The sequence below is a fragment of the Chelmon rostratus genome, chromosome 12 (genome assembly GCF_017976325.1).
Source record: "Chelmon rostratus isolate fCheRos1 chromosome 12, fCheRos1.pri, whole genome shotgun sequence".
NCBI lineage: Eukaryota > Metazoa > Chordata > Actinopteri > Chaetodontiformes > Chaetodontidae > Chelmon > Chelmon rostratus.
Genome location: NC_055669.1, coordinates 11,320,342 through 11,343,227, shown reverse-complemented (window position 1 = coordinate 11,343,227; position 22,886 = coordinate 11,320,342). Strand labels below are relative to the sequence as shown.

General features: G+C 44.3%; 3 protein-coding genes across 3 annotated transcripts; 1 reads left to right on the top strand and 2 right to left on the bottom strand.

Moving 5' to 3' along the window:
• The first annotated feature begins 201 nt into the window (after window positions 1-201).
• Window positions 202-6,891, top strand: cactin. Its single transcript, XM_041949165.1, has 10 exons — window positions 202-516; window positions 1,014-1,632; window positions 1,801-1,896; window positions 2,001-2,146; window positions 2,319-2,481; window positions 3,495-3,609; window positions 4,743-4,935; window positions 5,101-5,223; window positions 5,453-5,826; window positions 6,175-6,891. Exons 1-10 carry the CDS (start codon window positions 212-214, stop codon window positions 6,663-6,665), a joined length of 2,625 nt encoding a protein of 874 aa, XP_041805099.1. The 5' UTR covers window positions 202-211; the 3' UTR covers window positions 6,666-6,891.
• Window positions 6,892-7,188: 297 nt separating this feature from the next.
• On the bottom strand, window positions 7,189-16,058 carry sema4e (semaphorin 4e). The gene is made up of 15 exons (XM_041949166.1): window positions 15,486-16,058; window positions 13,827-14,137; window positions 13,558-13,703; window positions 12,887-12,949; window positions 12,703-12,804; window positions 12,464-12,563; window positions 11,113-11,223; window positions 10,644-10,795; window positions 10,277-10,455; window positions 10,000-10,156; window positions 9,600-9,822; window positions 9,333-9,448; window positions 8,634-8,791; window positions 8,498-8,550; window positions 7,189-8,310 (listed from the first exon to the last, which is right to left on the bottom strand). Exons 2-15 carry the CDS (start codon window positions 13,933-13,935, stop codon window positions 7,643-7,645), a joined length of 2,337 nt encoding a protein of 778 aa, XP_041805100.1. The 5' UTR covers window positions 13,936-14,137; window positions 15,486-16,058; the 3' UTR covers window positions 7,189-7,642.
• A 2,702-nt stretch (window positions 16,059-18,760) lies between these two features.
• stap2a (signal transducing adaptor family member 2a) lies at window positions 18,761-22,621 on the bottom strand. Its single transcript, XM_041949168.1, has 11 exons — window positions 22,514-22,621; window positions 21,597-21,668; window positions 21,393-21,512; window positions 21,253-21,309; window positions 21,004-21,155; window positions 20,768-20,899; window positions 20,591-20,660; window positions 19,935-20,037; window positions 19,739-19,834; window positions 19,530-19,658; window positions 18,761-18,816 (listed from the first exon to the last, which is right to left on the bottom strand). Exons 1-11 carry the CDS (start codon window positions 22,619-22,621, stop codon window positions 18,761-18,763), a joined length of 1,095 nt encoding a protein of 364 aa, XP_041805102.1.
• Window positions 22,622-22,886: the final 265 nt, after the last annotated feature.

The following is a 22,886-nucleotide window of genomic DNA, read 5'->3' as shown; positions in this document are numbered from 1 at the left end:
GAACAATTAGTTAGTTCTGAAACTAGACGACTTGACGCATTTTTTGGTAAGGGCGGGTTTTTTAGGCGACATGAATGTTCATTTACTCCATTAAATGTTTTACAAATACACAAATATACTTTACATTGTGAAGACAGCGAACAATTTTCTCTGTTGCCTCTTATTTACGCGACAGAGTGCGCTTCGGACCCCACATTGAGGAAGGTTCGTGATGGGTTCGAAGTCGCGACGTCGGTCCCGCTCTAAGTCCAGAAGTCGGAGCCGGGATAGGCGAAACAGGTCCAGGGTCAGCAGGTCTCGATCCCCGGAAGAAAGGAGAGGCCGTAGTCGGTCTGCGGACAAGAAAAGAGCCGCTCGTGGACGGGGACGGTCGTGCAGCAGGGACTCCAGCTATGGCTCTCCAGGCCGACGTCGACTTCAACACAGACAACGGTCAGGTTCCAGGAGCGGCTCGGAAAGCGACAGGAGGCGAGGACCACAGCGCCCTAGGACCAGATCGAGGGGTCGATCATCAAGGTAACTGTCCTTGCTGTCCGGTCCCACCTGATTGCTATGGGTGTTTAAGGCTTTACACGTTTATAGCTCTAGCTATGGTGGCTATATGACGAGTTGATGAATTTATAGCATATTAAGTAGTGTCCGTGAACTCAGTAGTTCAAATGGAAATTAAAATAAACCTGAGCCCATGTGCTTCACTGTATTCTTGGTACTTAATATATAATATTGATAATTACATCTCCACAGCTCAAGCACATGCGTACCACACCATGATGCAATTGAGCTGAAGTCAGTATACTTAATTTCACCACATCGAGTCATAATCCACTCAGCTTCAATCACAAACAGTCAGCAAACAACTTGAAATGTATAAAACAGTAGCACAGTAGCACAGGAGTTCGCTGACATTCACTCATTATAGCTGGAGAGTAAATGCTAAATGTATTCCTTTGGTCTCTGGTACATGGTTGCCCATCCAATAGCAAAAATGTAGTAATGTACTTTTTCTGTCTCAGCTCTGATTCAGATGATTCCAAAGTGAGGAGGGGGAGGAGGAAGGAAACAGAGAATCGTGGACAAACATCTCGAGAGGGGAGGAGGGGAAGGTCCCAGCACAGCTCTGACTCCCGTGATGGAAGCAGTGACAGAGAAAGGAGGAGACAGAGGAGTCCCGACAGGGGGAGTCCAGTCAGAGACAGACAGAGGAGGGAGCGAGACAGAGAGAGGTGGAAGAGCAACAGCAGAGACAGGGAACGAAAAGGCGACAGAGACAAAAGCAGAGAGCAGAGGAAGAGGAGTGAAGATAGGGAGGAAGGGAGGAGGGCAAGAAGCAGAGAGCGGGCCGTCAAAGACAGAGGGAGGCAACGGTCCAGTTCACCAGAGTCATCTGATAGCTCAGGCTCTGAACATTTGAGCCGTGCAGCCAAAGAAAAGGAGGACAAGAAGAAACAGAGGGACATGATGAAAGCTCTGGAGACACCAGAGGAGAAGAGGGCCAGGAGACTGGCAAAGAAGGAAGCAAAGGAGAAGAAAAGGAGAGAAAAGATGGGCTGGAGTGAGGAGTACATGGGATACACCAATGCAGACAACCCCTTTGGTGACAACAACTTATTGGGCACATTCAAATGGCAAAAGGTGAGTTGGAGAGCAGTTTTCAACAGCTTTTGTTGAGGTTCTATTATCAAATCAATTTAAATTTTGTTTGCAAACTTTGCATTTTTTTTATAACCTTAATTATCTATTTGTAATCTTTGAATATCGAAAACTCATCCAAGATTCTTGTTTTTCGTGTATTTTTTCCAGGCGTTGGATAAGAAAGGCATTGGCCATCTCGGAGAAAAAGAGCTTAAGGAGCGGAACAAATGTATCCAGGAGGAGAACCGCAGAGAGCTGCAGAAGGTATGAGCCGTGGGAACATTGTTATTTGTTGGCACTGGCAGTATCATTTGACAGAGTTATGAGTAACAGCCCTTCCTTTAATCACACTAACTTTGTGTATAAAGGTGAAACAGCTGCGTCTGGAGAGGGAGCGAGAAAAGGCCATGAGAGAGACGGAGTTGGAGATGCTGCAGAGGGAGAAGGAGGCAGAGCATTTCAAGACCTGGGCTGAGCAGGAAGACAACTTCCATTTGCATCAGGCCAAACTGAGGTGAGTGTGCATCAACAATTCCTGCATATCCCCGTGGTCAGCCTGCTCTTTTCATGTCACAGAGGATTTCTGTTGTGGTATTGTAATTGTAATTCCAGTTAAGTTCCAGGCTCAACTGTTCCTTAATATGCATCTGCACTGTCTGACAATATTGTGTTTGCTGTGCTTCCAGGTCTAAGATTAGAATCCGTGATGGTCGCGCCAAGCCGATTGACCTGTTGGCAAAGTACATCAGTGCAGAAGATGATGATCTTGCTGTGGAGATGCATGAGCCTTATACTTTCCTCAACGGCCTGACAGTCACCGACATGGATGACCTGCTGGAGGACATTAAGGTAAGCTGTATGACTAGTTTAGAATAGCTGCAGTCACACAGGATGTAGTCATGTAATAACCAGTAAGAAGAACTTTAACGCTGCAGCTTTTTTTGAAGCCTTGTAAAATATCTTGTAAAAATGAACTCACCCAGTGAAACACGTCATTCTGAAATTAACAAACTTCAGATTGTGAGTAGTGTTGCGTCACTTTGTTAGTGACGGGATCACTCACTGGATCATCATCTAAAGATGACAGCCTGAATAAGTCGGGTCTAGTTGAGATTTCTCAAGAGTATCCAACATGAATTGTTCAAGTGAAATATGTGATTATTACAACACTCAGATTATTCTGATGGTACAAGTTAATATTTGTAGAAAGACTAGACAAGGGGTCGGCAACCCGCGGCTCCAGAGCCACATGCGTCTCTTTCATGCCTCTGATGCAGCTCCCTGTGGACTGCACTTGGAGTCCTGTCGATCCTGGATCCACATATGTATGTGAGCAGGTGTTCTCCAACATGAACTTTATTAAAAGCAAACATTGCGACTGCGGCCCTGTGCAAAGAAGAAGGTGACAGCATACAGCCCTGATATGCAGATGCTGTGCGCTGAGGTTCAGGAGCAGAAAGCACATTAAGTATGATAAGTATTTTAATTGCCTATTATTTTGCATATATTAATATTTTTTCATTATTTAGTGAAATAGTCCTTTTATTATTCAGGTTGACAGCTGACTGCACGCAGCAGTAAAAGGAGCAGCACACAGAGAGAGGACAGTATTTTTGGTTTGCTGCCTGTGGATAATTTAGGTTTAGCGTTTTTTTCATTAATACAAGAAGGACTCAAATGCTGACCCCTGGACCAGACAGATACCACTGTCTGTTCCTCAGTCAGATCTGTCTGCCATTGTCTTTTTGGGCCACTGAGGGGCACCAGATCTCCAAATTTAAAGATGTTGCTTCACACCTATTATTCTTAAAATAAATTCCATCCATGTAATGTTTACTGTATGAATGTTGCTTCGCTGGTAGGTGTACATGGAGTTGGAGCAAGGGAAAAATGTGGACTTCTGGAGAGACATGACGACCATCACCGAGGACGAGATCAGCAAACTGAGAAAACTGGAGGCCTCAGGGAAAGGACCAGGTACGTCATTTTCCTGCTAAATGATCAGTAGATGTTGCTAGGTATGCGTATACCCTATTGTGTGACATTTGTACTAAATACAACAAAACTTTCAAGTCTATGCAAAAATGAAACACACCAAGCACCAACTTTCAGCACTCCAACCTCACTCGCCATGTTTTAGGCAAAGAACATCAGTCCTGCCTGCAGATCACCAGACCTGGTCCTGCAAAGAGAACTTAAATGTCAGGTGAAGGTGACCAGCCAGCAGAACAAGGCAGCCCTGGTTCTGTTTGAAATCACTAGCTGGATGGTCCAGGATATCACAATGATGTGACATAATTTTGCAAATAAACGTTTCCCGGTTTGAGATTTTATTGGCTGAATTTTCAGATACATTTTCAACAAACAAACACTGATTTCAAAACAGTTGGATTGCTGTGTAAAACATAAATAAAACAGTATGTGATCATTTGCTTATCCCTTCTATCCATTCAATTGAAAACAAACAAAAACAATATATTTAATATTTCACCTCATCAGCTTCATAGGTTTCTGTAAATATCTGCTTATTCTGAATTTGATGCAGCAACACTTTTCAGACAAGTCGGGACAGAGGCAACAAAAGGCTGGGAAAGTGGTGGAATGCTCCAAAAACACCTGTTTGGATCATTCCACAGGTAAACAGGTTGATTGGTAACAGGTGATTGTATCATGATTGGGTATGAAAGGAGCATCCTGGAAAGGCTCAGTGGTTCACAAGTGAGGCTGGATAAAGGACGTTCATACATGGGCTCTGGAACAGTTCTTAAAACTGTTGTCAGTAAACAAAGTTTGTTTGCAAATCGCTGCATTCTGTTTTTATTTACATTTTACACGGAGTCCCAACTTTTCTGTAGTCAGGATTGTACATGAATATAATCATTGATTATAACTATATAACATCAAACATGAGTTTAAGTTTTTATGAGTCTGCATCACTGCAGCAGTTCTGTACTCAGTGCCGCTTTGCCTCCTGCATTGTTTTTACACGTGAGGTCACATAATCATTCAGCTCGTACCTGTGTCTGCGAATGACAACTGTATGTTCAACAGGAAGCTGTGCTCAATCACATTTTCCCCTTGATGTTCAATGCAGTATTTTGGATTCTCAGGTGATCGTCGTGAGGGCATCAACACAGCTGTGAGTACAGATGTACAGACAGTGTTCAAAGGAAAGACATACAGCCAGTTGCAGGCGCTGCACCTGAACATCGAGTCAAAGATTCGGGCTGGAGGGTCCAATCTCGATATCGGTTACTGGGAGAGTCTGCTGCAGCAAGTCAGGGTCTACATGGCCAGAGCAAGGTACGATGGGAATCCTTACTGTGTTTCTCCTGTTACAAGAATTTAAAAGACTGATTTGAATGCATGAAATCAATTAAATTCTACACCTCGAACTTACATGGCTGGCTCATGATTTATCTGGACAGACAGTGGATACGTGTGTGTAAAACTGATTTAATGTCTCAGGTTGAGAGAGCGACACCAGGATGTGCTGCGTCAGAAGCTGTTCAAGCTGAAACAGGAACAGGGAGTGGAAAGTGAGCCTTTGTTCCCCATCATCAAAGAGGAGCAAAGGAGTGACGAAGATGAGTAAGTTACCCTAATAACCACACACATCCTGAAACCGTGGGCCGTGGTGGTTCAGTCACTGACTGCACGTTTTCAGTCGCGGTAACCTGGGGTTCAAATTTCACTTCACTCTTTGTTAATCTCACTTATGTGTTTCTTTTGGGAATGTGTATTATATATGCAAAAATACGGAAAATATTTGCGATGCATCAACTTGTCATTTAAAGAGAACTTGTGTCTGTAACATCAGGGAGAGAGCAGAGGAGCAAACAAGGGAGACCGTAACAGAAGAGCCTGGCCAGTCTTCAGCCTCCTCCACAAAATACAAGAGCAGAGAAACAGTAGAGGACACAGAGGAGGCAGGTCCATCAACACTCAGAGCAGATGACCAAGATGAGGATGGAGAAAAGAGTGACAAGAAGGATGATGAGGAGAAGGGTGAGGTGGTTGAGGCCGTGCTGACGGAGGAGGATTTGATCCAGCAGAGCCAGGCCGAGTACGACTCCGGTCGTTACAGTCCCACGCTGCTCACGTCCTCGGAGCTGCCGCTGGACTCGCACACGATCACACCGGAAGAGGACATACACAGGCTGCAGTTGGCACGCAGACAGCTACAAGTCACTGGTATGAGATTATTAACACACACAGAGCTTTTAAATCAGAGCTGCAAATAATGTGTAAAATAAGCAAGTTCTGGATCAGAAAACTTCCCTAAAAGTACTGCACACTATAACAAAACAAAAAATTCAGAATCCTAAAATACATTGATCTGGATCAGAAACCAACCAGGTGCATATAGAAAACAAATCTTGGTACCATGCAGGCAGTTGAAGAAAATAACGACGTTTCATAGAGGAGTGCAGTGAATTGTCAGCAGTCGAAATGTTGAAACAAATCTTTGCTGTACAAAATGTGTTGATTTCTAAGTGACGCAGATTTCACTCACTGTTGCTTCTTTGACTTCTGTATCAGGTGATGCAAACGAAAGCGCAGAGGACGCCTTCGTACGTCGTGCCAGAGAGGGCATGGGCAACGATGAGGCCCAGTTCAGTGTGGAGTTTCCTGTCACAGGGAAAATGTACCTCTGGGCGGACAAATACCGTCCCAGGAAACCCCGCTTCTTCAACAGGGTCCACACAGGCTTCGAGTGGAACAAATACAACCAGACACATTATGACTTCGACAACCCTCCCCCCAAGATCGTCCAGGGTTACAAGTTCAACATCTTCTACCCGGACCTGATCGACAAGCGTTCCACCCCACAGTACTTCCTGGAGCCCAGTCCTGACAACAAGGACTTTGGCATTTTAAGGTTCCACGCCGGCCCTCCATACGAGGACATTGCCTTTAAGATTGTAAACAGAGAGTGGGAGTACTCGCACCGACACGGCTTCCGCTGTCAGTTCGCCAATGGCATCTTCCAGCTGTGGTTCCACTTCAAGAGGTACCGCTACAGGAGATAGAGGCCACATACCAAGATGTACCAAGAGCCCAGTCATTGGGTTTTAACCATACGCGGTATATTATACAGACTGTACAGTCAGTGTGCTTTGCTGTATTGTTTGTAGCTGCTCTCAACACCAAAAAGCAGTTTGTTTAAGCGACAAATCACTCTGTACTGCTGTCTGAAAAAGTCAATTGTAATGTTGTCTGAATATTACACATTAAAGATTTTTTTCCCACTTTTTACTATTTGCAAGTTGCCACTAGTTGATGCTTTTTCTGTTGTGAACGCCAGTTTAAAACCTGTTATTTTAGAATTACAGGGTTAAAACACTGAACATCTGAAACTTGGTCAATCTACAGAAAGACAGCATTTTCAAAAACAGCTGTCATCCACAAAAGATGGATCATCATACAAAGATGATTCATAAGTGCAGACACATTAAGTTCCACATCTGTGCTTTACATTCTTTGCAAGTCCAGTCTTGCAGAAAAGTCGTAAACCCTTTGACAATAGTTGAATACACCAGAACAACACGACCACCAGGTAGAAAAGGTTTAATACAATAAAAGCTAGGAGTTAGAAGTGAAATGGCTCAATTTCAGTTACTGTACATTCCCTGTGAAAATCATACTAATCTTTGCAAGATATAAATGGGCTTTACACCCTTTAGGAGGAAACTAAAATGTACTTTTTAAATGTATTCACAATTGCACTAAAACAGAAATGTGAAACAAAAAGTCAAGTGTAGCTCATACTTGTACAAAAAAACCTATTACAGAATCTTTTGGCGTGTTAAACTGTACACAAACAGTTCATTGTTTCTCCAAGCAACGTTTCAACAACTTACTGTAAATTTCCCATAAACTGAGATTTCAACTCAAATATTACAGTTGAACTGATGAATCCATTCTGCCCTGTGGGGTATTCCCATTCATGTGTCAAACTGAAATGGCAGTCAATGGGAAAGTGAATATAGTAAGGTTCTTGTCATTTTCAGATTTCTGATTCATCATCAATAAACTGCAGAGATGGAAGACTCACTTTTGGGGTGTCATTCTCTTCTGCAGCACTGAATGCCACCTCCCCTCCACTGTGGTTGTTATTACTGGTACTATTGTCTCTTCCTGACACTAGGGGTTTGTCTTCTCCTAGTGCAGGCCTCGGTGCATCTTGGTAAGTCACACTGGAGTTCAGCCCCCCCTGGCCCTGGGACTGCTCTCTGTTCTTCTGACCGCAGTTCCACGGCAGTGGTAAGTGGCCTTTGTAAAAGTTCCAGACCAAAAGGGCAAGGAGAGCAACTACAAGGAGCACGATCACAGCCTGCAGTCCAGCCACCGAGGGGCCGTCCATCTGAGCCTGGGGAAAAATCAGATTCCCATTGCCAGATCCTGCTGGACCTATGCCAACGTGGTACTCGGCCACAGTGGTGATGTACTCGCCAGCTTTGGAGCGCTCCACAGACAGGCAGCGGTACCGACCAGTGTCAGAGCCTGAGGCATTGAGGATAAGCAGTCCGTCTCTGAGAAGCTGCAGGCGAGTTGCAGGGCTCAGAGGGCTGCCGTCCCGCTCCCAGGTGGTTTTTGCCAGGCTGGAAGGCGAAACGCAGCGGAGCTTCAGGTTTCCTCCAGGCCAGATGGATTGATTCAGGGGCTTAACAGGATCTGAAAAAAAAAAAAAAAACCCCAAAATCAGGTCCCTCACAAATATTTTGTCATTTTGAACAACCCACAATTAACCTCAATTGTAGTTCTTTGAAGTTTAAAGTAGAAAATGCTTTTTTTTATGTACTGATCATGCTTAAGATTCCCTAGGTGAAAAAAGTGTGTGTAATAGTGTGCAGTAACTCACCAGCATCTGGGCAAAGAGAGGCATCTCCTTCTTTCACACTTTGGATTAGTTCTCTAAAGCAGAAGATACAATAATTGAAGTTTGGATAGAACAGATATCAACACGGCTTGCTCTACATGTTGAGACAGCTGCCTACCTTTGAGAACTAGAGAGGAGAGTACATTTCCCAACAACTTTGTCCCAGCCACAGTATGGGTCTCTGGATAGCACACAGTCCATACAGGATAAGGACCTCCCACAGGTGGCCAGTGGTATCTGTGCTGCGCCGGAGTCTGACCCTGCATAGAGCTGATCCTGTACACAACAGATCCATCACACACAAACAGAGCAATGACACTGATGTTATACACAATGAACAAATGTCATGAAACTGGAATTTTGAAATCAGACACAATAGTAAAAAAAATCAAAACAATATCCAATACTGCTTTCAATACCACGGCAAAAAGAAAAAAAAAATAGCCCCCCCCCCCCTTTACTTTATATGAACAGTCTGCACACAGTGCTGGTAGAGAAAAATCACTGAACACACACTAACACATTTGTAATAATGTAAATGGTCATGGTTGAGGACCAGTTCATTTTCTCTCTCGTTTTTTCATCTGTGCAGCCTTGGGTTGAAAATCGTATTGAAGATTTTTTTTATTTTTTTTATAGCTTTGGTACTTTCGATACTATCAAATGTACAATTCGTGGACATTGTGTTGTTTTAAACACGTGGAATTGAAAAAGTGTTGACGTATCGCCACTTTTGACAACCTTACAGTGAACAGCCACTTGAGTGGTGATTAAAAAGTAAGCCAATTAATAAATCTATGACAGAGTTTTAAATTACCTTGACATTAGAGAACTTCAGAATCTTGATTGGCTCTGGGGGCTCGAAGAGTTGTATTTCCTCTATGATGAACATCTCTCCATCGTAGTTAACTGCTTTCAGCATTGTTCCTTCCTCTTTTCACATTAAAACATAGAAACATGCTATATTTACATGCTGACACATATGGCCTAATGCTTACCACTGACATGTTAGCAAAAGCAGCACAATGAAATCCAAACAGGAAGTGGCAGAGTGCTGCATTGATGCAACCCTGAACACACGCACCTGTGGCTATGAACATGACATGGTACTTCTCGCCATCTGCGGCCTGCACTTGGTTGACTATGATGCGTGTGAATGTAGCTCCCCTTCGCACCAGAAGAGGCTTCTCTCCTATTGGCTGGATAGCTTGGTCCATGAGGGGCCTATCTTTGATAAATTGAAGGGTCCGGTCTGGGAGGTCCAGAGTCTGAGTTATGCCCGCTTTACGAGCCTCATTGTCTATACACTGGCGGGGGAAGAGGGGAAGGAAAGAGAAAAGAGAGAACAACAGAGTCAGAAGACAAAAAGAATCAGCTTCCTGCTGGGCCACTCGTTAAAAACGAGTTGCCTTTTGAGGTTTGTCTTTGTTTCTAACACGCGCGCACACACACACACACACGCATTGAATAGTGGGCAAACTCACAGCTCCGGGCCGAGGGACGGGGACATCTCCGCTGTACATCACCCACTTAACAAAAGAGGTTTCTACGGGGACCGGGGTCTTGTACTTCCCCTCCGCAAACACTCTGCTGATGTCGGACACGCGGTACACACACACTGCAGACAGGTCTGATGTGTCCCTGAAACACACACACACACACACACAGAAAATGTGAGCCAAGTAGTGTGGCCAAAGACCATTAAAGAGAAAGAAGACCCTCCTCCCTTCAACACAAACACATTTGTTCATTCAAACGTACGACTGTGGTGTGAAGACGGTGTAGAACAAACAGTCCTTCCAGTGCTGCTGGGGGTCACACCAGCGGTACGCGTCCTGAATAATGTACGGCAGCTGGGACTCAAGCACTGGACAGTCCATTCTGGCCTTCAGGAAGGATGTCCATTTCTTCCACAAGGTCCTCTGACCTCCAAGATCCCCCTGTGAGCACAGAAATACACCGTTATGCCACACTGACAAGTGGAAAAACATAAGACAAACGGGATGCACAATCAGGTCAGCGGAAAGGGCTGAATGAGCAAAGCTAAGGAAGTTGTGTTTTTATGTTATTGTCGTTTTGGGAAATGGAGCCGCAACATAATAAGTGCATACGTGATGAACTCTTTCACCTTGCAGACACGGGCCACACGGGAGACCACCAGTTTGTTGTAGCAGTCGCACTCCACAGCTGTCTCACTGAAGAACAGGTAAACCTTGTCATCATCTCCCACCTCACTAATCTCACTCTCAGGCATCTCAACCATGGAAACAAAGTTGGGCTCTGGCATAGAAAGAAGAAACATGAATTTTTGACTCAGCTGCTGAGCACATCATCACAGTGAGACAGTTCACCTCAGTTCAGAGGCAGTGAAGACAGTGCATGTAATATCTTGCAAACTAGAGGTACCACCTTGCAGTTCTATGCCTCCACCAATCCGTCAAGTCAAAAGAGTTAATGTTTGTGCAAAATTTGATTCCTGAGATATTGTGTTCACAAGAATGGGACTCACTTATGTACGGACAACCTGAAAAATAGTGCCTCTGGCCACATTGCTCGTGGAGAGGCATAAAAACACATTACACACTGTCACAGTTTACCATGAAGCCAGGAGCTCTTGAACTCAGAGCGTATGGAGCTGGGAGAGCTGCGCATCAGGATCGGTTCAGAGCCCAGGAAGTTCATTGAAGTGGCTGAGTACAGGTTGTTTTCTGGCAAGACACAGCAGCAAACACAGAGATACAAATGAAAACATTGCTATATTAACCGAGCCTCCTCAGTTTCTTATTTGTTGTCTACTGTGCTCTCTCCTTTCCTCTTCACCTTCTACACATCGGACTTCAGACATAACACGTTCAGCTGCCACCTCCAGAAGTTCTCCAGGATACAGCCATCGTTGGATGCGTATCGCAGGGGATCAATTTGGAATACAGGGAAGTCATCACTAACTTTGTCGACTGGTGTGGACTAAACCACCTGCACATCAATGCCGGCAAGACCAAGGAGATGGTGATTGACTTCCGCAGGAAAGCACCACAGTCTACACCGGTGTGCATCCAGGGTTTTTGCATTGAGATCATGGAGGAGTACAAATACCTGGGTTTCCACCTCAACAATAAACTGGACTGGTCCACTAACACTGTATAGGAAGGGCCAAAGTCTTCTCCATTTTCTGAGAAGACTGAAGTCCTTTGGAGTATGTAGGGCATTACTGAGGACTTTATATGACTCTGCAGTCTTTAACGCAGTGGTCTGCTGGGGCTGTGAAAGCTCTGAAAGGGACAGAAAAAGACTCAACAAACTGGTGAGGAGAGCTGACTCTGTCCTGGACTGCCCTCTGGACACCATTGAGGATGTAGGTGAGAGGAGGATGTTAGTCAAGCTAACATTGATCATGGACAACCCCTCCCTCTCCCTGCATGACACAGTAGGGGCCCTTTGCAGCTCCTTCAGTGACAGACTGTTGCACCCACCCTGTAAGAAGGAACGCTACTGCAGGTCCTTCATTCCATCAGATGTCAGATTATTCAACTCCAGCATCACCTAACACAACACCGTGTTGATGTTGTTGGACAAAATACGCTCATATCCATACTTTTGTGCAATATTACATATTTCCTTTAACATTTTGTGCAATATTACATAGCATTTACTGTTTTGTATATTTTATTCTTCTGTGCAATAGTAGTAACACTATTTATTGTTATTATATTTCTTATATATTTTTTCTACATATTTTGTTTTTCTTTTATATAGTCAATTCCTTTTTGCTTGTATAATGTGTACATATATATAGTCTACTTTTTATTTTGTATTTAGTTTTTTTTCAAATGTTCTCTACCTCTGCTGCTATTTTTTCTTCCCACTGCTTTCAATGCTGCTGTAATGCCCAAATTTCCCCGACTGGGGATAAATAAAGTCTTATCTTATCTTATCTTAATTGCTACTCACCCAACATGATGGAGGCATATCTCTGAAATGGATCGAATGGACACTTCCCTTTGCCATCCTCTCCTTTCTTTTCAAGAGTCAGCTTTCCATCTGCATAGGACTGCAAAGACAACCATATTTAAATCCAACAGTTAATCTTAATACACAGATTTTGAAGTCATTAACTACACAGCATCAATTTATACAGTATAGTGTATGATTTGAGACAAGCCAACAGAGTGGCTCTGAATTTGCCTCACCATGTAATCACACTCAGGATCAAAAGCGTTGGTTCCACACACATACATCCTGTTCTTATCCTCTGTCATATGCAGGATCCTGATATAGTTCTTGCAGTCCATCTGTAAATGCATTTTAAAAAGCGATGACTGCATCTGCGCAATATGCAATACATCTTATAAAGCAGAAGCTGAAGGGACCCACCTCAGGATCTTTTCCTTTGTTTTTACACTCATCTTTTTGCTGTTGTGTCACTTCCCACTTAACCTAAGAGAGTGAAACACAATTTTCGTCATATAGTTTTTTCTCCTGTAGAAAAGGAGAAATGCCACACGCTTTTGTCCTTGTACAGGCCTTTATTTCACAGTTGACAGTGTAGACGGAGACAGGAAACATGGGGAATCAAACCAGGGACATTATGTGATATGAAGTATTTGTGTTAATCATTAGGCTTCTGCTGCACTCAAAGCAGCACTTTCAACCATTTATACACAAAGTAGTTGTGAGAAAGATATTAGTGTATAGAAGAAAGTAAGATGTCCTTGCGACTGAATTTGAGGTATAACCATTGAAATTAGCCAGCAACTTAAAGTTGGTTGGTTTTAGTAAGTGTTGTCTGTCAAGACAGTGTAAACTGTCTTTAAACATCTGTGCATTTTTTTCAAAGCTTGTTTGCCTCTCAAGCAGCACTCAGTAAATTGCTGCCTTTAAGGCTCTATTCAGGGCGGAGAAGCTGGTATCTTAAACAAGTTAGCTCCTAAAGTTTTCTTAGCCCTAGGCCAAGAAAGCTCTGATAAGAAATTCCACAAGTATGCTACCAATTATTGGCCGTTGCTCCAAAGTGGGACTGGCCTTGATAACAAAGGTATTCTTACTGAAGCAAGTTTCTTGGAGATGTCGTTGAGGTCAAGAGCATACACTGCCTCCCTGGCACCCAGCACGAGCAGGTCCAGATCTTCTCTCAGTAGCATGGTGGAGTAGTTGAACACTCCCTCCTCACGAAACATGTGACCATTGTCCCCTAGAAACGGATATGACTGATTAACTGAGCAACCACTAATGATTAAATGCTTCCCAATGAGCGGGGAAACCAGGGTTGACACATTGTAAGCCAAGGTTATGTGAGACAGATAGCAACACTCACTACGATAGGACACAGATCTACGGGGGACACAGTCCAGCGGTGAGTCTTCTTCCAGCATCAAGGCCAGCGGCAGCAGCCAAAAGACAGTGAAGGCCAGTAATGGACGCATGGCTCTTTTGTTAAGGCTGTGAGGAATTTAAGCTTTATTGTTTCCGAAAGTCAGTCATACAGGGGCGAAGACAGCAAGTGGCATCTATGACGTGATGAGGTCTGTGCTGACTGAAGGGTACTGGCCCCTTTACTGGCCCCACTCAGCAGGCTGTCCATGATGAGATGGATGGTGCACACCAAAGAAACAAAGCCGAGGAGGGCTGAAAGAGACAAGGTTGTATGGATATCACAATCAATTCACCGGATGTGAGACCTGACAGAAAAGCTTCAAATATGTATAGCAAAAGGCCGAACAAAAAAGAAAAGAAAAAAAATGTGTGATGTGAGGAAAAATATTCAAGATGGGCATTTAAAAGTGACAGAAACAAAGCAAAAGAGTGGAGGAATGGCCAGAAAGGGCTAGAGTGGGCTAAAGTCAGCGCGGCAGTAATTCTGTCAGTGCCATAGTGATGTTAATGCAGGGCCGTGAAAGGCATTCAGCAGGGTGCAGGGACATCAACTTCAGCTGTCCTGCAGCACCAAACACACAGCACACAATGAAAAATTTGCAGAGTGCCATGGCTGGCGCAGATGAGAGAGGAGCTCCTGCAACAACTTTGTCGCAAGAGCTGTTTCACACACACAGACAGGAAACATGGTGTTTCACATTTACCACTTCACCCAGTTAAGCCTACCAACAGTGACAAGTATCCTGGGCTTACTGTCATTGTAGCAGCTGTTGCTTTTCTTTGATTTTATCTAGGGCTGTAGCAAATAATCAATTAGATGTCAACTTTTAAATTAATTGCAAACTATTTGATCATTGATTAAGCAGTTTGAACATAATTTAAGGGGGAAAAAAATCCAGCATCTTAAATATGGATATTGTCTGGTTTCGTAACTCCTCTATGACAGCAAAATGTGAACATCATTGGGTTGTGGGCAAAACAAGACATTTGAGGACGTCTTCTTGGGTTTAATGGAGAATATTTAAATAATTGACAGCTTAATCGACAATGAAAATAATGGTTAGTTGCAGCCCTATTGTATCCAGCAGTGTTACTACAACCTGCAGAGTAGGTGTGCACTGTGCTGTGGGTGCTTATTTCCTCAAGAGACGTGCTGTGTTTTACTGATGAGCTGCGGCATGTCAGAGAATGCAGCCCTGATGTTTCACATATTTGTCCCCGGGGCCAAAGCCTGCTTCAATCATCCATCTGCGCGCGCGCGCGCGCGCGCACACACACACACAAACAAACACACACACACACACAGAACCTAGGTTTTCATATTTATGTCCCCTAGCATGAACAAGCCGGTCGGCAAGTGTGTTCATCTTGAAGCATTAAAGTCAAGCTAGTCGCAAATCAGTTGTTGATTTGCGACTAGTTTGGGGCAATTTGAGAGTAGGCTAGTTAGTTTCACTTAATTCAGGAATTTGTAATTTTGAGTTTTTCTAACACATGGAAGTAAGCTTTAAGCTAAAACTTTCAAGACAGACGTACTAGCAAAGCGCACAAACTCGAGCAGGTTAACCGTCAACACTGCTGTCAAAAGTTAATCACTTACCTGTTCACCGACACGCCCAAGACTGCGGAGGCTTCCATGAAAAGTACTCCAAACACCTGTTGAAGCGTTACTTCTAAACCGACTCTTCTACATTAACCAACGGGCTGGTAGTTAAACTAACTCGTAGTATTAATAAACGGCGGAGAAGTGTAGGAAATCCCACGCGCCTGTAGCTCGCGCCTAACGTGCGCGGAGATGTGAGAACCGGGCTCGCGCTAGCTTCCAACTTCCCTTAAAGCTGCTGGTTGACTCGAGGGACCGCAGCGAAAAAGGCGCTTCTCCTGCGGCTGTTTTCTGTCTCTGTCCTCTCAAAGCCACAGCGGTCACCCGTTATTGTAGAGAGGCTCTCATCGTTCACATCCCGCGGTGAAAAGGATCTGAATGGCTGACTGCTGCTCCGGTTGGCCCCGCAGGTCTTCTTCGTCTTTTTTTTTTTTTTTTTTCCACCACCTTCAAACCGCCGTCGAGGCGGCGGGAGGCGCTGATCTGTGATCTGATTAAGGTTTCATTGTTCTTTTTGACTCTTATCTGTGGGGTTGAGGGTACAGCTGATTCAAGATGGACGAGGCGAAAAAGAAAAGCATCTGCAGGGTGTTGTGGGACGGCAGGTTTTTTGTTTTTTAACTTTGAGCAACATGTTCAAACAGGAGTGATGGACTAATGTTACCTAGTGGTGTGTTGTGGGAGTTGTCTGTTTTGCATGGTGTCTTATGTATGAATGTTTTGATTGTTCTCATATTCATCATATAAGTTATATTAATAATGTTGCACCTGCACAGAAATGTAATTTATAACTTTGGAGCTAATTATACTTATACTTATTTCTGAAATATTTATGTAGATATGTTGGGTCATACTTTTTAGAGGTTGTGTGTGGTTGATATAACAAATTAAGCAATTGTGCATATGTACAGCACAGGTTTATGGTGGAGTGCAGCCAAATACAATAACAAAAATGGCCAACTGAATCAAAATTCAGCACCTCTACGATAGAGTATCAGCAAAAACCTGTCACGAGCGTCACAAAATGATCTTTTGCCATAGAATAGTATTGGATTGCACATGTGTTCACCTGTTGTGTCCCTCCCCCTGTACTTATGAAGGCCACATCAAACACATCTTGGGTCTAATGTGTGGACATCAAGTCACTCCAACTCACATTCTTGACATTTTTTTATTTATATTGTTTTCAGCTTTCAAATGTCAAAAGTCAAGAGAAGACAAAATGAGCAATACATTTTTTTAAAAGTACACAAAAAACAGAAGAGTGGGTCAGCTGCCACCATATGAAAAACAAAATGTTGCAATTTTGCAGATTAACAAATAAAAGGGAAAGGTGTGGTACTGATATTTCAAATTGGATTCAAGTTTCCACTAAGCAGTAGAGCAAAGGCCACTGAACAAACAAACAAAAACACATGTTTGAGAATTAAATTGGAACAATGAAAATAATCTCATTTAACTTTTTTTAAAGTATACAGAAACAGCTGATTTCCAGTAAATGCATTTACTGAAATGTGTGAGATCAAGCAAGATGACTAACTGAATAACTGAAGGAAGAAGGAAAACTAAAAAAAAAACAACTCACATCTGTGTTAACTGTAATTTGGACTCTTGCAAACCTTGATGCATTTTCTCTTTTCCTCTATTTTTCTGTGGTACACATTATTATCAAGACTTGATTGCGGGTCATCTTAGGAAACAGGACAGATTGTTCAGCATTCTCTCTGATCATTGTCATATTGATTGATTCCAACATTACCCAATGTCCTCCTTCAGTTTCATCAACCATCAATCAATGACTGGGTCTTCACAACCTGACACTTAGGAAACCCAAAAAAAAATAAAAAATCAATTCACAACAAGGACAAATCACATCCATGCAAAACAATTTAATGCCCTTGATATCTAACAAACACTATTCCGGGATAGTGATCAAGTCGACACAACACATCATGTACAGTACAAACATACAAGAAACTTTGTAAGAAGACACTTGATCACAGTTTGCCACTAGTGCTCAGATACCTCGGATCTGCAAGGAGTGGCCAATTGACAGATATGTCACTAAATGAGTTTCCCATGCACAATGACTTGTTATTGTTTAAACACCTTGAGATCTGTAATAAATTACAACTTTGTTGTGAAAGATAGAGAGGTAGGGCGTGGTGTGATACTGTGATAAAGCCAAAAGTCTTCGCCAGGTTCAGTCTGCAACACAAAAGGGACGGTCTATGCCAAGAGTGCTTGTTAACACCCACAGACTGTTCAGCGCTGCCAAGGTTTCTGTCCCTTTAGTTGGCAGCTGTTCCACTAGAGGGCGTCCTCGCATCTGAGCAAAGTGGATTGATTGACTTGAACAGAAATCACCTAGACTTTCCAGGCAGGTCTGAGCACTGGTGAGTCATAGCACCAACACGTACACAGTAGCAGAGAATAAGGAAACACTTTAAAATAAGCACCAACGGTACGGTTAAAGTTGAGTCATAAACGAGCCACAACAGTGTCACTGAATCAACAATACATTAATGTTGGCTTATCAATCACAAACAGCACTCGAGAGCAGCAGGCATAGATTGTGCACTTTTCAGTTTCAGCTTTTGTGTTTGAGTTTTTTCAGTCATGTTGCGTGTAATGAGGTGAATGAAGAGGACTGCTGAGCTGGAACTTGATCTTACTCCACTTCCAGGGCTGATCAAGTGTCTCATGTCAGAGGCTGTCGCTCTGCTGATCTTGGTAGCCTGTGGTTTGTTTGCTCTTGGTCTCCAGTGTTGCAGCAGCTCAGCACTCAGGGGCTCAGGGAAAACATCAGGCTCGGTTGGTGGTCCAGCATGACTCAGCGCTGCTCTGATAGATGGTAGCTGCCAGTCATATAGATTCAGTGTTTTTGTGGACTTCAGTTTGAAGGAAAATCATTTGTTGTAACACTATTCTTTGCTGAGAGTCACTTTGTAAACAGCTTTATGCAGGTGGGCAAAGCAGTTGTGGATTGTTACCTCAACCATGGCAGGCAGCAATTTATGAGGTTTTATGAACATAATCCAGTGTTTGCCAGCCAGCCTTGCTCTTAGAGAGCTAATCAGAGTCCATTTAATCAGACCAACAGACCAAAAGAATAACACTCAGAGTATTTTGTATCTCCCTACAAGAGAGTGTAGGGAGTCCCTTGTCCCTTGTCTTCCACCTAGAAGGCACAGGATGAGTACATAGCTGCGGTCAGAAGGGGTTTGGCACCGAAGATCGAGTATCCTGTGTCAGGAGGCTTCATGAGCGGGTCACTCCTGACTGGCTCGTCTTTTCTCCAGCTTCATTTTCAGCTCCTCGTTGAGTGCTGCGGAAAGACAGAGGAAACATACCCACTTCAGAGCCAAGTGTATCCCACAATTCACCACGGCCCACTAGACCACACCAGCCCAGGTATTGAGAGTAATGCACCTAAAGGCTGGTTTTAGGACATTAATCAGTAGATATGAAGACGTTGAAGTTAATGACATATTGGAGCCGGTGTGAATGTTATTACTCAGGTGTAAGCACATCAAAGGTATAGCGGTTCCTCTTGATGGGATTGATTAGAATAATATCACACATCTGACACTCTCAAGATAAATATCACATCCTTTCATGGGTATTTGAAGAAATACATTTTGTCCTTAAAGCTTTCATCAGACATAAATCATTCAAAATGTTTTAAAAAATAATGTCGTGAGCTTTCTTATGTACAGTAGACCTGAGCTGATTTTACTCCCCTCAGTTCATGAATGTGATCACTTTTGTTGCTCTTACAAAGCTTGATTGTGCCGTGTGCAGTATTTGTATTTGCAGGAGTGAAGTGATGTGCTTAGTAATCACGAGTGTCCCAGTGAGCTCTTCCACATGTTTAATGAGCACTTGGGCCCTGTGGCAATTATCGGAAATAATGTTGCACAAGTGGGCACTCGACTGCACGCAAATACTACAAGTGTTGGTATTTGGACGGACCCGTTGAGTAGACACAGAGCTGGTAATAAATCAGGGTCGATTGCAGCAGGTGCAGTCTGTACTCACTCTGTGTGAGAGGTGAAGGGGAGAGGATGAGCCGTCTCATCGGGTTGGTGGGCGAGGCCGGCACAGGCGAGGTTAGGATGCGGCGGTCAGGGGCAGGAGACCTGGACAGGGGGCTGCTGGGCCAACGATCTGCGGCAGAACGTAAGCAGTGATCATTATCGCCGCCTGCCTGCACCTGGTTGCATGTGGTTCATGTGGCCGAGACAAACCTTGTTTTGGAGGCAGGGCGGGAGCCTTTGGCAGGGGGCTGGAGGGGGCAGTGTGGAGGATCCTTTCCCCATTCTCATCATTGGCGGACACATATGCTGGTGACACAAAGAGAAATTAGCCACGTCGCAAGAAGATGCACAGGAAGACAAAACAAGAGTCTTGAGACGGTATGTGTGTGCAGGGCGATGGCCTCACTGATGTTCTCCTCGTAAGGCTCCTCCAGGAGGAAAGGCTGCAGAGTTCCTGCTGTCTTCTCTACCAGAGCGTCGATGACCTCGTGAAGGTCAGCACAGGGGATCTGGAAGAGGAAGCCTGCTGTATTATGTGCCAAAAGCTGCTGGTTTGTTAAAGGTCTTCACATACAGGCTGAGACATAGTTGATTGCTGTCATCTCAAAGCATTGCTCAAATTAGTATTTTTCATGCTCTGAAAACAAATCCTAAAAAACTCTTCAAATTTGACAAGGCCATTGAGAAATACATGTATATAATGTGAAGACAGAGCTGACTTTACATCTGACAAGCTGTAAGTTCTGAAATGTATCTGACAACAAACAAGACAGAGAGCCGTTTGGAAGCATGACCAGAATGCACTCATCAAATATGCCAATTTCTGTATCAGTGCCAATACTATTAATCAGATCAGCGATCCGTCATGATCTGACTCATCCATATTTAAAAACAGTCTTTTCAAAATTCTGTTTTTGCAATCCGTTACAGCGCACTGTGGACTAAACTCACCTACACTGAATACATTTTGATACAAGCATGCAAGTTGCATGGACGAATGCATCCATAACCTGTTTCCCCTGTAAAACACATTTATACTACACACTTATATTACACACTTACCGGATTTTCTACATCAATAACATAACCACCCTGGTCCCTCTGAGTAACACGGTAATGTCTGAACACCGACCTACAGCGAAAGAGAGAAACAGAAAGCTTGTGGGTGTTCGCAGTGAATGTTGTGTCTCTACTGTGCGATTTGTAGCTGTGGCGCGCAGATGTTCAGCAGGTGTTTACCCATTGAGGTCCTGCCGAGTAGTGACAGCCAGTGAGCACCCGTCTCTGCCCGGACGGAGCAACATGTTGCCGCAGTCTGGGTGTCTCTCCAGGAGGACTTCAGCCTCTGTTCGAGACACCGGGCGAAAGCACCTGCGTGACACACACACACACGAATAATAACGGTAATGCATTCATGAACACACACTAAAGACGCTGCTGTGCATCCTCTCAACACAACACAGAGGAGAACTCACGGTGGGATCTCTCCCACTAAAGGCACAGAGAGGGGCGAGGGAGGAGCACGCGTGGGAGTGCGAGTTCTCCGCCTGGACCTCTCTTTGTCCACCACCTCCTTCAGCATCTGCAGCTGGCCGGGCAGCAGCGTGAGACAGGACGGGACATTCAGCTGTGATCGAGACAGACGGGACAATATTCATAAGACAGTGCAGGACACAGAGGCAGACTGGTAGAGGGATGCAGGTGTGCAAGAGATGAATATTTACATCTATGACAGAGTACAGGAAACCTTTCCACAGCTCCCTGGACTCCAAGTTAGGTGCCTGGAAAAAAACAACAGCACTTTCACATCATGTAAAAAGTGTTCATTTGAATTGTGTGTGTGTGTTTTTTAGAGGGGCATTACTGTGAGTTTTGTCTCTCCATCTTTCATGCGCAGGATGAGTCTGGCTGCCTCCAGGTTTCTGTCCCGGCTGTAGTCGTCCTTCAGGGACACAAACCCACCGAGGTCCAGCTTCTCCACATACTGTGACACACACAAACCTGTTTCAACACACTATATATTGCACAAAAAAAAAATAAAATAAAATGTGCACAGTCTGGAACTTACATGAGCATCCTTGGCATTATTGAAGAAATACAAAGAATTCCCACACAGGCAGGTCCACAGTCGCCTGGACGCCTGTCACACAGACATAAACAGACATGTAAAATAAAGGGATACACTGCTGAGGCAACAACACTGCTGTTTTTCCACATCTGTTTAATGGACGTTTCCCCTTTTTTATCACTCCCTCATTTCCTGTCCCAGGAGATGGACAGGGGGTGAGCCACAGCTGCTGTCAGTCTGTGGCCATGGATCAGTGCAATGCCCTGCACCTGAGCCAGGCTCACATTACATGTCTATATTGCATTGAAATGAGCCTAATGAGAGAGGGTGGGTCTGGGGGGAGGGTGTCCCATTCTTTGTCACCTTATACATCAGTCAAAACAACCTGCAAATAATAATTGAGTTTCACTGTATGCAACTTTGTATTTGAGCTATTGGAAATGCACTTCAGGGAGCAGGCAGTCAGAACAAACCTAATGCTGACTCAGAGTATTTGTCTGAGTCAGCATTGTATTCCGGCCGATGAAAACGCTTGACATTCTGTGTGTGATACAGACACCTGGATACAGCCGCAAATCCTTCATGTGATGTGATTTAAATGACATGCAATGTTTTGACAGCCGTAGGATTTCCACGATTCAAAAGTCGCGATCCGCTCCTAAATTGTTGCATGCTTCCCCAGGCGGATCGTCGCAAAACCGGAGTGAACAGCAGCACAACAAACCTGCGATCCGTTATGTGAAACGAGCCGCGCCAGCACCGGTGTGCAGTCTCGCCTCGCCCATTCTAACACAATAAACTGACAGCTCGCTGGGAATGAATCAGCCGGCGTGCGCTGCACACACATTCACGCTGACCACCACTGGCCACGGCATGCATCGAAATCATGGCACTTTATCCGCACCGGGCGAACCTACCTTTTCCTTCGGTCCTCGCTTCTCCAGGTATCCTTCGTAGTAGCAGGGCGGGAGCTGCGCCCGGGGTCCCCCTGGCCCGGAGCGCTGCCTGACGGGTGCAGCCGCCATGAGTGTCGCTGGCTGGGCACCGACCGAGGACAAAGGGGCGCTGGGTAATTCGGGGAGTGACACGCCTTCCCCGATGAGATAGTGCTGTGGCAATAATCCAACAGCTGGCTGGTGTAGCCTGCTGTGTCTGGGGATCATGCAGACGGGTGGCTTTGCACATTCAAAATTGGATGGTTGAGGGATAAATGTCCAAAATATAGAGATGATGCTTGGGAAAAAATTAACAATTGCGCAAACATCAATATGTGAATGTTCGTTATATTCA

Bases quoted from the DNA above. Each gene is read 5' to 3' on its own strand.
- cactin (XM_041949165.1), top strand. From the start codon at position 212: ATGGGTTCGAAGTCGCGACGTCGGTCCCGCTCTAAGTCCAGAAGTCGG. The intron at 2,147-2,318 runs GTGAGTGTGCAT...CTGTGCTTCCAG, and splicing joins TTGCATCAGGCCAAACTGAG to GTCTAAGATTAGAATCCGTG. The intron at 3,610-4,742 runs GTACGTCATTTT...TTGGATTCTCAG, and splicing joins GGCCTCAGGGAAAGGACCAG to GTGATCGTCGTGAGGGCATC.
- sema4e (XM_041949166.1), bottom strand. From the start codon at position 13,935: ATGCGTCCATTACTGGCCTTCACTGTCTTTTGGCTGCTGCCGCTGGCC. The intron at 10,157-10,276 runs GTACGTTTGAAT...TGTGTGTTTCAG, and splicing joins ACCGTCTTCACACCACAGTC to GGACACATCAGACCTGTCTG. The intron at 8,792-9,332 runs GTAATTTAAAAC...TGTTGTGTACAG, and splicing joins TGAAGTTCTCTAATGTCAAG to GATCAGCTCTATGCAGGGTC.
- stap2a (XM_041949168.1), bottom strand. From the start codon at position 22,621: ATGGCGGCTGCACCCGTCAGGCAGCGCTCCGGGCCAGGGGGACCCCGG. The intron at 21,156-21,252 runs GTAAATATTCAT...TCTCGATCACAG, and splicing joins TCCTGTACTCTGTCATAGAT to CTGAATGTCCCGTCCTGTCT. The intron at 20,038-20,590 runs GTAAGTGTGTAA...TTCCTCTTCCAG, and splicing joins TTATTGATGTAGAAAATCCG to ATCCCCTGTGCTGACCTTCA.